Genomic DNA, 15393 nt, shown 5'->3' with positions numbered 1-15393 from the left:
TTGTCTTGCACCAAATGTTTACTCAAAACACACCAGTCCCTCTGAGAACGAGGTCAGCTCACCCGTCTAATCTCCCCTGCAGGCAGAGACACCGTGTCCCCCCAGGACAACATCTCACCCAGAGTGACCCTCTGGCCACACAGCGGAAGCTGCCTCGGCCGTGCTGAGCCACGGTGCAGCGCCGGTGTGTCCTGCCAAACCCTGAGCACACGGAGGCTGATGGCAACGCCACATGATCGCTGACTATTACACGTCAGCTGCTAAAATGGCACAAACGAGAGAAAATGGTTCCTGAATGATGCACTCACAGAGGACCGGTGCGTTACCTGGGTTACCAGAGTGTGCAGAGGTTTACGTAGGGCTTTCTCTTCCCTTCATGACCAAAACTATCCTGTAAAAGGTGTTAAACAGCAAACGTGTGAGGATTTCAGATCTTTCTCGTGGCCGCTGTTCGAGGCGCCCGCAGATGTGCTGATGCAGTTTTGGTTCATAACATTTTGTATTTTATTGTTTTTATTTGTTGAGACAACCAGAATGTGGTCTCTTTGGCCATTCCTGCCTCCTGTTCTGCCCCTTGGTTGCAGCTGGAGCTTGCCTCTTTTGTAAGGGTGGGGCTATGTTCAACTCCCCCTGAGAAGTGGCATCTGTAAGTGGATGCAGGTAAATTTAATTTCTGTTCATTATCTAGGAATGTGATTATTTTAAACATCCAAGTATGTTCTCAAACTTTTTTCATCATGTCTGGATCAAGCTTATCTGATGTTTTTGCAATTCTCTTTTGCAACTAAGCGGGCAAATCTGTCCCTGAAGGGGGCCTTCACACTAATGTGCCTCTTAGACAGCAGACTTCTCGGCAGACTTCTCACTGGACTTGACAATCTCATTGTCCTGATCACAGAGAAACCTGTCTCGAAGGACAGCTAAGGTTAATAGTGTTGACCTTTGTGTGACCACTGGCAACACCAAAGCCTCTGGTCTGAGCTGAGGTCAGCGCATTTCTGTGCCCTGAGGGCTCAAGATGGAGCAAAAGTCCTCCTCATTTTTACGGCCGACCGAGTGTAAAAGAGCCTGATTTCCAGAAGCACTCTGCCTAACTTTTCGGCGTCGCAGCAGGCGCACCATGTCCCGTCTCCATGCCTCTCTAATGCTACGAAGGCAAGTTGTCGGACTTACTGTGCATTGGGTTTTTGCAGTGACCTTTCAGAGGTCGCCCACATTGACCAAGATTTTATTCCTGGTGTGTAATTAGATACGTGTAAAGGGGACGTGATGTGGCTCTGATCATCACTGCATTCTTAACATATGAAATACATGGAAAAAAATAATTCAGTACCTTTATTGCACTGTTTTGATGTTATTAAATACTGTTTCTGAGGAATAAAGCATCCTGCCTGAGAAAAAATTCAAACCTGAATTTCAGTGACCCCTTATAATCGGTTTCTGATCCACACTGATCACCATGCTGCATTTAAGGGTGACGTATGAGAACAAATGAGGGTGTATCGCGTAAGGATGCAAGACAGAAAAGTTTTCAAATGACAAAATGTGGTATGAAGTTCCCCCGGTGACCCCGTGGTTTTGGGTCTGAAATGATGACAGGACCCCGGCTTCGTTACGCTGCTCTGAAAAATTAGAATAATGGAGAGTGAAAGAGGGAGGGATGCAAAGAAAAGGGACAGGGGGAAGAAAGAAGGCCTTTGGGAAAAGAGGAATTAGATAGGAAGAGAGGGAGGAATAAAAGGAGGGAAACAGTGAAATGGAGATAAAATAAGTGCAGAGAGAAGAAAGAGAGGGGGCAGTAGTGGTGTGATTGTGAGTGTTATCATCAGCGCTCATTCTCAGCATGGATTCTATAATGGGAAAATCAACCTCCCTGACTCCTGTGTAATTGGATTTGCCGGGTCTCGTGCTGAATCAGAGCCCAGTGGGCAGCACAAAGCTTGTTAAGATTGGACAAGCATTGCCGGGCCGCTGCGCCCAAGGAGAGGTGGGGCGACGTCAGAGGTAACCTTGACAACTTCTCTGGAGAGGAGAGGGAATAATTCAAATATGATGAGGGCTCAGAGATAGTGGAGAAGGGCCTTGCAAGCACTGGTCGCCCTGCTCATCGAGTGAAACCTGATCTTTTTGTGCATTTTGCTCGACAGTGTGAAGAAAATGGACACCTGAGTTTCCTCAGAGGGTGTGTTCTTTCTTATAGTGGTTGCCAGGCTACAGATGTAAACACTCTTTACCCACATCCAGTCCAGAGAAGGGGCATTGTTAAATACAAAAGCATTGAAATGGGTGTTATACTTTAAACGTTAACAAGTGAATCCTTGAATCAATCCCCAAATGTATTAATTGTATATAAACTGTTGCTATCAGATTAATCTTTGACTGACGACTGACTGGCAAACTGTGTGCAGACAGTTTCATATTATATCATCAGCAAGTTTACGGCGTAAATGTGCACAAACACACTCCGCAACCAGGAAAAATAGCTGTAGACAATTTAAAAAATCTGTCATCGTCCTCATACGGGGGTTGGGACAGCTTTTGGGACAATGGTCCTCTCCTCGCTCCAGGACAGAACCCCTTCCCCTGTCATGGGGGGCCGCTGATTTTCACCTTGGAAACTGGTGTAGCAACCAGTAAGCTTTTACTATTTTGGGCATGTGTCATTCTGATTTATTTACATAAGATCAGCAAACCATCAGATTAAAGATGCCTCAAATGACTTTTGGTTCAGCTAAACATTTGTTCTTCCCCTCCCTTCTTCTATTCTATTGATTTCAGCCATAAACCCCAGCAGATATGTGGGATTTCTGACACTGAAATGTGTGCTCATGCTCTTGATCACAGGGATGGATCTGTTGGTTGGTTTTGGAGGGTTTTGTTTCTGCATCGCTATGCTACACTCAGTCAAGCAGTAGATATCCAGGTAAGGACCGAATAAGATCTCTGTCCCTCCACCTCCCACAGCATGAATGATTAAGCATCACGAGCCGGGGTGAGGACGACCTGGAGGAGCATACGTGCACGCAGGCCTCGGCGAGTTGTCACCAACCGTGCTGGACGACTGAGATGTTAGAGGAACCAGGGTGAACACAGAAAATGTGTCTTTTTTCTTTCTAGTCTTTCACCTGTTGGACAAATTATCCATCAAAGGTTTATTGATTGTTTCCATGCAGACACTGGACACGTCCTTTTCCTGCTTATCCGGAGGGAAGACATTTTCTTTTTCCAGGTTCGGATCAGCTGACAGCTGAGTAACACCACTTCAGACATGCAGGTTTGACTTTTCTGTTGTGCTCTGTCTTTCACCTGTATCCTGCATACTGATCTGTAGATACTGAGCATTCCACGGTATGGTACTATAGCACCTATGGGCTAAACTGTGTGTGCCAAAATAACAAAGGTTATATTAGAATTTCCTTACTCTGACATATCCTGTTAAATATAAGCTTTGATTAAATGAGGAGCCATTTAGCCTAACTTAGCTTAGTACTGGAACACATCTTTAATGGTTTTATACACTTGTGAAACCACTATTACAGTTCCCCTATGCAAATTTATGTCAAATGTGGGATTTGAGTCCAAAGATTCACCTTAATATGCTATCATTTAGCAGGAAATGGGAAACAAGAACCAGGAAACAATCTAAAGTAACAGAATTACATCACCTCTACTGCAAATGGTCAGTAAGGACTGTTGGCTGAGCACTTTACCATCATTTAATGTCTGTCAGACAGAAAAATAAGAGCTTTTCCTCGTTACATCTTTGAGACAGGAAGCCCTGGTCCATGTGACCTGCACAGGTGCAACGGCAATAAAAAGGAAATAGGCATTGCTCAAACTTGTGTTGGGAGTCTTGTCATCAGCCCCCCTACCCCCACCATCTTTTGTGCTCTTAACTCAAATGAGGTAACTCGGTCTCGGGCAGCAGTGACACTCTAGACTAAGGTGAGGACCATCTCTTAATTAAAAAACAATCAGTTGGCTCTGAGGTAGAAGGTAATACTCCCGATCTGACAATGGCCCGGTCAACTTGTGTATCATCAGCCTCGCCACTGTTCTGATTGCTCCATCTTTAATTATTACTAGATTTACATTTAATATAAAGCTATTAATAATACAGGCATTTAGTCACAGTCACAGCTTTGGTATTAAAGAAATACTTGCAGGGCACCAAAGAAAACCCCAGTTTGCTGAATGAACCATCTGAAACGTTTGCATCATTATTACACTGAATTCATGAATCCTTCTCTTGACAGGAGCTTATCTGTTCATGTTATTACTTGTAATACTGTATGGCAGATCCTTAAGTCACGCTGTCCTAGCATATTGTCTACTTTTGCTGCCCTGGGAGAAGTTTGTTCCCATGAAGCAAAGGGTGGGGGGGGGGGTGTCACAGATACCCCGCAGCAGCACTGCTAAAATCACATCGGCAGATTGATTCTGACGTCCAAAAAGGGGCTCCTTCAATGATATTGTTCACCTGTCTCATTGGCTTAAAGTGGGTGGCTGGGAGGGGCGGCTATGGGAAGAGGGTCGGGTGAGGGTTATTGGTGGGGACACGGGGTGAGGGGCATTGTTGAGGAGAGGGGTGAGAGCACTGGGGGGCGAGGGGCTGACAGGTGGAAAGAAAAAGAAAACACTCGGACTAGCCTCCTCTCCTTCTATGGGGCCCTGTGTGAGCAAAGTAATGAAGTCCAAATTACAGCACAGGATTGCTAAGAACAAGCCTCTATTGTTCGGCTGTAGGGAACACTAAATGAGTGTCACAGCGAGCAGCGGGACACAGACCGTTACTGCACTATTTAGCCTGCCCCGTTGTCTCAAGACGGCCCCGTTTCAGAGGTTCTCAGATCAGACAAACGCTGCTCCCCTCCTCCCTCCCCACCCTCCTTCCCTCTTACCCTTCCTCTGTACAGCCAAGCACCCCCCCCCAAACTCCCCAGCTCCTAACCCCCCAAAATAGGCCAAATCTCCTCCATTGTGTTTCGACTGCCTAGTGTGAAATTCACTGTGACGTTAAATGTTTTCTAATGAATAATTACTGAATGGATATGCAGGGGGAATTTGTGTAATGGATTGTAGACTGCATTTTAAAGACGTCTTTTTTGTCTCCACTCCGTGGTATTTACAAGGACAAAAAACCACTTTGGCCTTTCTCAGAAGAAATAAGGGCCATAGGCGGAGGATAGAGGCATGTGAGGAGGGGTGCCGAGGGCTTTGTGTCAATTAGATCCAATGGATTATCTTTTTTAATGTTTTTACAGAGGGAGTTGAGAATCAAAGGACTTCTGCTTCCAAAGGAGAGAGGGAGAAAAAACCCCCAAAACCAACAAAAGATGTGAAAACCTTTGGTCTATGTGTTGGTTGCTGAGAATGCAGAACAGACTGGTGGAATTTTTCCCACTAGGCATCTCAGCGCCGCTGTTCTGGTCTTCACCCAGTCCATTTGCACGCCGAGCCCTGTTTGGTCTGTGTGGCAGCTCCGGCGAAGCGCGGGCTGCCCGCCAAGGTCCCTGTGTTCTGTGTAGCCATCATTAGCTTCTGTCTGTTCTTTAGCACATTGCTTCGAGACATACAAGACCTGCCGACCCCTTTTTTCAATGGAAGCAATAAGGAGCATGTTTGTGCTTTTTCTGCTCCCTTTTCTCCGCTCCAGACTCCCCCGTAGAGCCATTTAATCATCCTGTTACATTTGTCGAAGTAGATGGCTGAGAGTTTCAACCCGTCATTGTCCCGCTCAAAGTGCTTAGTTTAACTCTGGCAGGGTGCTTCCCCGAAAGTTTTAAACATCGCCATCATCAGTGCGTTCGAACTTTAGAAATAATGTCGTCGGTGTTGAGATGAAAAAGGTATTTTGCTATTAAATCTGCAGATTTGACGGACTGGAAGTTGAACTTGTTGTGCAGGGTCAGTTGGACATGGAGGGCGCCCTGACTGCCAGGGACCGGGTCGGCATCCAGGATTTCGTCCTTTTGGATGAAACCACAGAGGTGGCCTTCCTTGGCAACCTCCAGAAGCGCTTCAGCAAAGACCTCATCTATGTGAGTCTGGACCCTTTTCAACATCACCTTTCCAAAACATCGCAGGTGAATACGATTGTTTGTCCCGATGGGTGCAGACGTACATCGGCACATTGCTGGTGTCGGTCAATCCTTACAAAGAGCTGGACATCTACAACAAGAAAGACATGGAACTCTACAAAGGGGTTAACTTCTTTGAGCTCCCCCCACACATGTGAGTGGACAAAATCTATTCTGGATGTTTTGCTGTGACGCTTCTGCAACGAATCTGCCATAACGCTGCACCCCTGCAGCTACGCTTTGGCGGACAACGCCTACCAAACCATGCTGGCGGAATTCAACAACCACTTCATCCTCATCTCCGGTGAGAGCGGAGCTGGGAAGACGGAGGCCTCGAAGAAGATTCTGCAGTATTATGCCGTCAGCTGTCCGAGCACGGCTTTACTGAACACCGTCAGGGACAAAATGCTCATGTCCAATCCCGTCCTGGAGGTCTAATGACATTCATTGACACAAAGTACCAAAAATTGAAGCTGTACTGACGTGTTGTGGTGCTTCCCGCAGGCTTTTGGCAACGCCAAAACACTGAAAAATGACAACTCAAGTCGATTTGGGAAGTATATGGACATTCAATTCGACAGCCAGGTACAAATCAGGTGACATTTGAAGTCTGGTGCAGATTCATCCATAGAGAAAAATGACTATATCTGTACAAATGGACCTCGAAGCAAATTAACCACAGGAGTTACTAAATGAATGTATCTTCTGGAACATAGGCTGCATTTGTCTCTGCACGTTGCACAGCTGCTGTCTTTAGGATGTTGATGTCCGTAGGGGGATGCCATAGGGGGCCATATCCTGAACTACCTGCTGGAGAAATCGAGGGTGGTGCATCAGAATCACGGGGAGAGAAACTTTCACATCTTCTACCAGATAGTGGAGGGAGGAGACGACCACTTGCTGCGCCAGCTGGGCCTGGAGAGAGACCCTCAGAAGTACAACTACCTCACCCAAGTATGACAGTGTTTGAATAAAAGTGGCAGTTGTTGTCAGGCCGTCTTCAGAGGTTTCAGATGGGAGCAGACTTTAGAAACCGGCTCTCTGCTGTGTTTCAGGGACAGTGCGCCATTGTGTCTTCAATCAACGACAGAAACGACTGGAAAACAGTCAAAAACGCCCTGCAGATCATGAATATCGATGAGATTAACACAAAAGTATGTGACTTACATGCTTTCCTCTAGTTTGTCATTGTCTCACCGCTTTATTTTCTTCCTGGGCAGGACCTGTTTGGGATCGTTGCAAGCGTCCTTCACCTGGGGAACGTTTGCTTCGACTCTGACGGCACGGGTCAGGCTGTCCTTAGAGACAGTGCAGAGCTGCATTGGGTCTCAAACGTGAGTAAGACACTACAGACGACCAAAGGCTTTAGGTTATTTTATGCATTTCCTGTCATTTTCCCCTGCAGCTGCTGGGGGTGGATGCCCCCAGTCTCCAAGAAGGGCTGACGTACCGAAAGATCGAAGCCAAGACAGATCAGGTGTGTTAAAGTTCCAACAGCCTTTGGTTTAGTGGAGTGAAATTTTCCAATAATTGGACTCTCACCTCGAAGGTCTTCAGCCCTTTCACGGTTGACCACGCCCTGTACGCCAGAGACGCTCTGGCTAAAGCCATCTATGGGCACACTTTCACCTGGCTGGTCAACAAGATCAACGCGTCCATGGAGAACAAGGTGAGGGGGAGAATGAGTGACAGATCACCCAGTTGCACGTCTGAACCAGCGAATGAGGTTTTCTTCCTGACTCTGCTCTCATCAGGACTCCTCACAGAAGACTGTTATAGGTCTTTTAGACATCTACGGATTTGAAGTATTCTGCGTGAACAGGTAAGAAGACATACTCAACGGTATTCTGATCACACTGCTGCGCTGGTTATTCATACTTCTCATCAGTTTCGAGCAGTTCTGTATAAACTACTGCAACGAGAAGCTGCAGCAGCTTTTTATTCAGCTAACACTGAAGGCTGAGCAGGAGGAATATCAGGCAGAAGATATTGAGGTAATCTTGTAAACCCCCTCCCTCAAAGACGGAGCAAATGGCAAACTTTGACTGAGTGCTGCATTCTGTGCTCACATTGTTGCCACCACTCAGTGGGAGCCTGTTCAGTTCTTCAACAACAAGATCATCTGTGACCTGGTTGAGGAGAAGCACAGAGGAATCATCTCAATACTGGTGGGTTGCCATGGAGTTCTCCAGATAGGCCGCCCGCCGAATGTGACGTTTAAGCACGTGTTGGTGAAACTTTGACAGGACGAGGAGTGTTTACGACCGGGAGATGCAACAGACCTCACCTTCCTGGAGAGGCTGGAGGAGAACATGGGAAACCACCCTCACTTTGTCTCGTAGGTTTGAACCTAACATAAGCTAGTGGTGTAATAATAATACCAATGACTGGACCCGTCTCTTAATTAACACAATTCAGTTTGAGCTCAGGGCTAGCTGAAGTGTTTGCTCGGCCCGAGGCCACACTGAGCTGATAGAGATGGAGGATTAGGCCTCTCTCTCCTCATGTCTCCCTCCACCTCTCTGACCACAGACACAAACTGGCCGACAAAATGACACGTAAGACTCTGGAGAGGGGAGATTTCCGCCTCCTGCATTATGCCGGGGAGGTCACCTACTGCGTTGTGGGTAAAAGAAACCCCAGTATCCAACTCTGGTAACACAACACATCCAGACCACTTTGGAATGACTCAAAGTCTGTTCTGGTTCCATTCCAGGTTTCCTGGACAAGAACAATGACCTCTTGTACAGAAACCTAAAAGATGTAAGTCTGCAAATTCACAATTCGGTCATAATCGGAAGTGCACATCAGGAAATGCAGGAATAAGGTGATCATATTTGCAAACTCACCTTCTTACAGCTGATCTGCCAGTCTAAAAACGCCATAGTTAAGGAGTGCTTTTCAACATTGGATCGAGACAGCAGGCGAAGGCCCGAAACAGTGAGTATTCCTCTTTGTGCTCATTAAACGCACATTTTTCCATTACCAGTGATGCACGTTGACCCATTTGTGCAACAACATCTATCAGATAAACACAAAGTTACAACAGAAACACTGTAAATGGCTCTAACCAAATTGATCAAAACCCATAGCTCAGTGGAGATTGTGGTAATCTTTAAAATAAAAAAATGACCATGGAGACAGAGCATTGTCATTGGCTGCCTCTGTCAGTACCAGTCTGACTCTGTCACCTCCAGGCCATGTGTACCTGACAGGGCAACTGTTGGGGCCGAGCTGTGACCATCGTGTTGTGTCTGTAGGTGGCGACCCAGTTCAAGAGCAGCCTGCTGAAGCTGACGGAGATCCTCGTGGCCAAGGAGGCCTGGTACATCCGCTGCCTGAAGTCCAACGAATCCAAGCATCCAGGTAGGCGAGCAGACGGGCCCGAGCAGCTGTGCGGGTTTCAGGTGCGCGGCTTTGTGAACCGGGTCTGCTCTCACTCACAGGCCAGTTCGATGAAGTGCTGATCAGGCATCAGGTGAAGTATTTGGGGCTCATGGAGCACCTCCGGGTCAGACGAGCCGGATTCGCATACAGACGTAAATTTGATGTCTTCCTCAAGAGGTATAAAGGACATCAGAGCCTCAATTTCCTGCTGCCGGGCCTTTCAAAAATAAAAAAGTCTGCTCGGCGCACCATACAGGTACAAACCGCTGTGTCCGGCCACCTGGCCTCACTGGACCGGGATGCCTGCAGATGGGGTGGAAGTGCTGGTTCAACATCTGGGCTACTTGCCCAATGAGTATAAAATGGGACGGTGAGGACACGGCTGCATCCGCACAGCAAACAGACGCTAGACCCAGAGTAGACGGCGCTGTTTTCTTTTCAACAGCACCAAAATATTCATCCGTCACCCGAGGACGCTTTACGCAACAGAGGACGCTTTCGAGAAATGCAAGCACGAGCTGGGTGAGTGTGAATCGGTTTTGGTTTTAGTAATAAATACACAAATAAAGACTGAAAAAGACGGCCCACGTCTGCAGCAACGAGGCTCCAGGCCAAGTACAAAGGATACAGAGCGCACGGTGAATTCAGAAAACAGAAAGAAGCAGGTAAACGTCACAAAATGGTGGTGTCACGATGAATCCTACTGTCTCTTCATCAGCCCGGAGGACACAAGTTGTTGTTTTTCTGTCTTCAGCCACAAAGATTGAATCCTGTTGGCGAGGAGCGCAGGCGAGGAAGGAGAGGGAGAGGAGAGCCTGGGCTGTCAAGGTCATCAGACAGTAAGAAATCAAGCTGTGCACCACAACTCCCTCCCGACGCTCCTCGTCAGCCTTTCACTGACGTTTTCCAAACCCCTCAGGTTCATCAAGGGGTACATGAGCCGAGGTCAGGCGAAAACCACCGACAACTCCGAGTACCTGGCGTTTGTCAGGCAGAACTACCTGAACAGGCTCAGAAACAACCTGCCGAAGACCGTTCTAGACAAAACAACCTGGCTACCTGCTCCAGCTGTGCTCGCCGAGGTGCGATACGGCCGCACAATAAAGGAAATCACACCCGGCGTCCTTCAACGTGACTCTCTGGGGGATTTTTTTCGTTGCAGACGTCGGAGCTCCTGCGTAAGCTCCACTATCGTCTGATGGTGCGGCGGTATGTCAGAGGTCTGACGCCACAGAAAAAAGCTCAGGTAAAACACACAAGGACTGAATTACTGGGCCTGGCTTGGCTTTTAATTATTGTTTTGTTAAAGTTTCAGCTTAAGTTTATCACCAGCTGCGTCTTCAAAGGCAAAAAGGACAGCTACCCTCAGAGCGTGGCTCAGCCGTTCATGGACACCAGAATCAGTGAGATAAGATCAGCTCGGTGTGTTTGGACCCGAGCACATTAACACTCTTGTCACATCCGTAGGCGAGCAAGACATCAACATCAGGGTCCTGCAGACGATCCGCAACGAGCACATTAAGGTAAGAGAGCGTCACCCTTCGCCCCAGGGAACCCGCAGCCGACTCGGCGTGTGTTGCTCCGTATTTGTGCAGTACGGCGTCCCCGTCATTAAATACCACAGGAACGGTTTCAAACCAAGAGCGCGTCAGCTCGTCCTCACCCAGACGGCTGCCTACGTGGTGGAGGAGGCCAAGATCAAGCAGAGGGTCCTGTACACCGTCCTCAAAGGTCAGGGCAGCTTGGTGACCTGCGGTTTCCTCTTGATGTTACATGTCTGTGTCGCTGCAGGTGTCTCAGTCAGTAACTTGACTGACAGCATCATTGTATTCCACATAACATGTGAGGACCCCAAACAGAAGGTACGTGGACGTTTTGGTGGGGAAAAAAATCATTAAAAGGTTTGTGTCAATGCGATATGAATGGCAATTCCTGAATGCGTATGTTTTCCTGTTTGTTTCAGGGAGATCTCGTGCTGCAGTGCGACCATTTGTTCGAGCTTCTGACCAAACTTTGCGTGATCGCTAACAAGCAAAACGCAGTCAAAGTGGTTCAGGGCAGGTGAGAAAGCATCAGCACTTTCATTTCAATCGGGCTTCAAAATGTCAAGATGCGTCTGCGATGATTGCCAGCGTTAAGATTGAAATCCAGCCGGGTAAAGAGAGCGCGGTGGACTTCAGCGCCGGGCAAGAACCCATGATATACAAGGCCAAGAATGGACACCTCATGGTGGTGAGACCAACCGTGCTGTTCTGAACACGGTCTCCATAGAGACGACAGAGACAATATGACTCCAACTGTTTCTCTCTGCAGGTCTCCCCTCGAGCTAGGACACGCTAACAACACCCCTGCATATTCCATCGGGAGACCCCAAAGGACAGCTCAACATGTAAACAGGAAATAGCGCTGCAGAACCACCAGTTAACCTTTTTTTTTTTTTTTTAAATCAACTGCTTCAAGCGAGGCGTAACTTTGTTTTATAATGAAAACGTTTGTATTCACCTTTTTACACTGGGTTGATTAACAGACAGCATCATTAAAATTTGTATAAATTTATTTATGATAAAGCATGTATAAATATAAAACATTCTAAGAATAGAACTACAAGCACTGTGATTGTTGTGCACAACTGATCTCAGGCCTGTGGTGTGCACAATGAACATTCTCTGACGAAGGCCGTGGTGAAGGACAGGTCTAATTTCCCTCCCTTACGAGCTTGTAATCAGAATTCTGCCCTGCCAGGGAGAGCTCTGCTTACACTCATTCACTCCAACCTCGGCCTCCATCATTCACTCACCCCGGTACATTTAACACCTCAGGCTGCAGCTCAAGTTCCCTCCACTCATACGATGATCATTTAGTGGAATGAAGTGAATTTAAAATACATTTCAAAGCTAGAGAGGGCAGAAACAATACTGTTAAAGTTTTTCACCTACATGTGGCATTTTAAATATATCAAAAATGACATTTGTTAAGGTATTAACTGTTATCTGAAGGCAGAAACAGCCTTTACGAGTCAAACAGGGCCACCTAGTGGCCCCTCTGACTACATCCGTGCCCCCGCATCCAAACACAAATGAGCTTTGTGCCACAAAGGGTGGACCGAGTCCACATATTTTTGAAAAAATAAAAAAAATAGGTGTGAAATAGGTTTTGCCTGTGGAGCCATCAAAACTGTGTTTTTGAAAAGGAAGAAAGCACATATGGAGTTTTCCATCTGCATACAGGATAGATCTCTGCTTGACTGACATATCCAGAAATCCAAGGAGCAAGATTTATACCTACACGGTTGCATTTTTTCTCTCGACACAACTGTAAAATACAAAGACAAAAGTCATGAAACATCACAACACTGACAAGTAAACACAGACACTAAAGTCACATCGCTGTGATGATGCTCATTTCAGCTCTGGTGGCCTCAGGGATAAAACGCTGGTAAAATAACAGTAGAATTCAAACGGACTGGGTGGTAGGATACGTAAGGCACGTGCGTGGAGCTTGAACCGTCCAGAGTCATAGACACGGGCCGACAGGTCGAGGGGAAAAGGTCACTGGTGGTGGTGAGTGCGGTCATCGGGTCGTTTAATGTGAATCCTACGAACTCGCTCGATTCGCTCTCGCTCCTCGTCCTCGTCCAGGTGATGAGATCGTCCTGCTGCACCCCCTGTAGCCTCCAGCAGGGCATTGTCTGGACCCCTCCCATCGTGGGACTCATAGAGAAGGATATTTAGGGTCTCCTCATAGATTCGAGCTTCTGGAAACTCCACCTACCAGCAGATGACACAATGTATTAACAGATGGAAAAAAACAATGGACGAATAGTGATTTCTTGGGATATATACCTTAGTCTGCTTCTTTTCTGTGGCATACACGATGGAGGTGCAACACACTTCTGCAATCTTCCGGCCTTGGCCATAAAATGACCAGCAGCAGATCTCGTCCCCGATCACGTCTTTGATGAACAGGACCCGGCCGTTGAATCGCAAAGACAGTTTGTCAAACAGCTCGATGTTTTTCAGCATGTTGTCATCAGAATTGCTGTGCACAGAATTCACAAGATAAGCAATTAACAACTACTTTCAGTCTGAAATTAAAGACGTCGGCATCCATTAGCAGTGCAACAGGACTCACCTGGTATACGAATATTTGTTGTTACTTCTATTATACAACAGTTTGACAGTCGGCTGTAATGATAAAGAAGTATTTTTAGGAGAAATACAACTATAAATGTTCTCTTATATTGTAACAATAATGCAGCACTTATTCATAGATTACCTTATTCGAAGTGGCAATAAGCTTCTGCTCTTCCTTGGAGGATGTCATTAGAGGCACTTTACACAGCGGTTCATAGGTCTCTTTATTCTGGTGAGAGGAATGACCAATTTTAATATTCCAACAGTTTTACTTGCAGCACTAAATACAAGAAGATGGACGCCACCTGGTGGAGCTGCTGTGTATGACACTTGGTCTATGGTGTACTTTATAGTCAAAAATGCCTAATTATTAAAGAAATAAATAACTGCAGTCGTTAATGATTAAACCCTTTGATTAGAGGGCCGATAAATATAAAGAAACAGTAATGGTATTAAAATACCCAAAAAACTAGCAAATATTTAAAACTAAATCAAGGGTTTAACACAATATGACAGAAACTTTTGTGAAGCTTCTATTACCATGTGATAGTGGTAACACTTAATTTACTGTAAGAGGTTCCAGTGAACATGTATTAATACTGCTACGTGCTACCAGTACTAATACTGCTCTGTGGTGACGGTACCTGCAACGCGGCTGTACATTCGTCAGCTAGGCCTTGAACAAGATAGTATTTGGCTTCAGCAAGGAGTTCCTCAGTTTCACGCCGACTGTCTGGGAGGGGCACTGCCCCATCTCTCAAATAGTTAAGGATTGTTCCGAAGTGCTTCCCACAGCGATCAATCAAAATCCAACCTTTGAAATTGGGAAACAGGAGTTAGTATTAAAGATAAAAAGCATTGAAGTGCCATCAGAAAGCATCCAAGCAGGGTTCACCTTCACTGTCTGTGAGAACCTCCATCCTTCCACTGAACATGGCTTTGAGCATCGTGTCCTGTTTGGTTAGTGTCTGCATGGTGGTGTAATACAGAGCACCACCCACATTTAACTTCACATATTTAGAACTGGGACTTGAACCCTTGAAGGATGTAGTCCTGGTTGTAGCTGCCGGCACTGCCGAGCTCACCACACTCTCTCCTGACATCTCTTCCTGTGACAACACAGCCAGAAGGAAAAAATGGATAAAACAAAGGGTTGTACCATTAGACACAGTGAGACAATACTGCAAATTACAGTCTATTCTAGTCTATACTCTATACTAATTTATCCAAGAAGTACGGTACATTGCATTAATCATTTAATGATCCAATTTTGTCAGTAAGTTGTTGAATCTTGAAACTTAAGTGTATTGAATCAATCGAGTAACAAGTGTATTTAACAGCTGTATACATTAACACAATGAAATGTATTATGACCAGTAAAGAACAGAGTGGTAAAGTGTATAATTCTAATTAACACGGCTAAAAGATTCGGCTAAAAATTAGCATCAACAAATGTTACCACCAGTCGAACAAACGCTGCCAATAATACAAGCACATTTACACGATGATTATCGACCATTCTTTGTTTTATAAGCCTATAGACTCATTTTTTGACAGTTTCAACAAAGTACAAGACTATTTACCATAGAACCAGCAGCGCACTTAAATTGTAGATTGCTAACGCCAGTCAGCTAACACCCCTTTCCTTCCGGTCCAACACTGCGCATTTCTAAAGTGACGTCAAGGTCTCACACTTAAAGTCACAGCTAAGATATTTTTGTCTATTGTTAAACATTTAATAACATGTTACAGAATGTTGGCATCACGATTTCATTCCGTAAATTTATTCTAAC

The 15393-nt window shown here is 46.0% G+C and overlaps 2 protein-coding genes and 1 long non-coding RNA gene across 3 annotated transcripts; 1 reads left to right on the top strand and 2 right to left on the bottom strand.

Moving 5' to 3' along the window:
• Positions 1 to 380: 380 nt before the first annotated feature.
• Positions 381 to 11910, top strand: myo1ha (myosin IHa). Its single transcript, XM_029829078.1, has 34 exons — positions 381 to 660; positions 2965 to 3083; positions 3174 to 3274; positions 5907 to 6041; positions 6119 to 6234; positions 6314 to 6512; positions 6585 to 6665; positions 6855 to 7034; positions 7136 to 7234; positions 7301 to 7414; positions 7486 to 7557; positions 7630 to 7749; positions 7835 to 7902; positions 7969 to 8074; positions 8168 to 8248; positions 8327 to 8418; positions 8613 to 8707; positions 8797 to 8843; positions 8940 to 9020; positions 9341 to 9446; positions 9527 to 9644; positions 9724 to 9837; positions 9913 to 9989; positions 10064 to 10132; positions 10222 to 10306; positions 10387 to 10549; positions 10630 to 10713; positions 10777 to 10870; positions 10935 to 10990; positions 11063 to 11198; positions 11259 to 11329; positions 11431 to 11528; positions 11600 to 11699; positions 11781 to 11910. The coding sequence occupies exons 3-34, from the start codon at positions 3269 to 3271 to the stop codon at positions 11805 to 11807; spliced, it is 3090 nt and encodes a 1029-aa protein (XP_029684938.1). The 5' UTR covers positions 381 to 660; positions 2965 to 3083; positions 3174 to 3268; the 3' UTR covers positions 11808 to 11910.
• On the bottom strand, positions 7057 to 10418 carry LOC115247471 (uncharacterized). The gene is made up of 4 exons (XR_003886530.1): positions 10096 to 10418; positions 8930 to 8952; positions 7278 to 7373; positions 7057 to 7198 (listed from the first exon to the last, which is right to left on the bottom strand). It is a non-coding gene; the product is annotated as an uncharacterized lncRNA (long non-coding RNA).
• A 93-nt stretch (positions 11911 to 12003) lies between the features above and the next one.
• On the bottom strand, positions 12004 to 15330 carry kctd10 (potassium channel tetramerization domain containing 10). Its single transcript, XM_003974914.3, has 7 exons — positions 15184 to 15330; positions 14496 to 14709; positions 14245 to 14414; positions 13743 to 13829; positions 13599 to 13651; positions 13310 to 13505; positions 12004 to 13234 (listed from the first exon to the last, which is right to left on the bottom strand). The coding sequence occupies exons 1-7, from the start codon at positions 15184 to 15186 to the stop codon at positions 13016 to 13018; spliced, it is 942 nt and encodes a 313-aa protein (XP_003974963.1). The 5' UTR covers positions 15187 to 15330; the 3' UTR covers positions 12004 to 13015.
• Positions 15331 to 15393: the final 63 nt, after the last annotated feature.

The sequence above is a fragment of the Takifugu rubripes genome, chromosome 21 (genome assembly GCF_901000725.2).
Source record: "Takifugu rubripes chromosome 21, fTakRub1.2, whole genome shotgun sequence".
Lineage (NCBI taxonomy): Eukaryota > Metazoa > Chordata > Actinopteri > Tetraodontiformes > Tetraodontidae > Takifugu > Takifugu rubripes.
The sequence above is the reverse complement of the archived record's forward strand: the minus strand, read 5'-3'. Positions and strand labels throughout refer to the sequence as shown.

Excerpts from the sequence above, each read along its gene's own strand:
- myo1ha (XM_029829078.1), top strand. Across the intron at positions 10,871-10,934 it reads GTTCATGGACACCAGAATCA|GCGAGCAAGACATCAACATC; the intron begins GTGAGATAAGAT and ends TCACATCCGTAG. Across the intron at positions 11,330-11,430 it reads GTGAGGACCCCAAACAGAAG|GGAGATCTCGTGCTGCAGTG; the intron begins GTACGTGGACGT and ends TGTTTGTTTCAG.
- kctd10 (XM_003974914.3), bottom strand. Across the intron at positions 14,415-14,495 it reads GGTTCTCACAGACAGTGAAG|GTTGGATTTTGATTGATCGC; the intron begins GTGAACCCTGCT and ends CCAATTTCAAAG. Across the intron at positions 13,506-13,598 it reads AACAAATATTCGTATACCAG|CAATTCTGATGACAACATGC; the intron begins GTGAGTCCTGTT and ends TTCTGTGCACAG.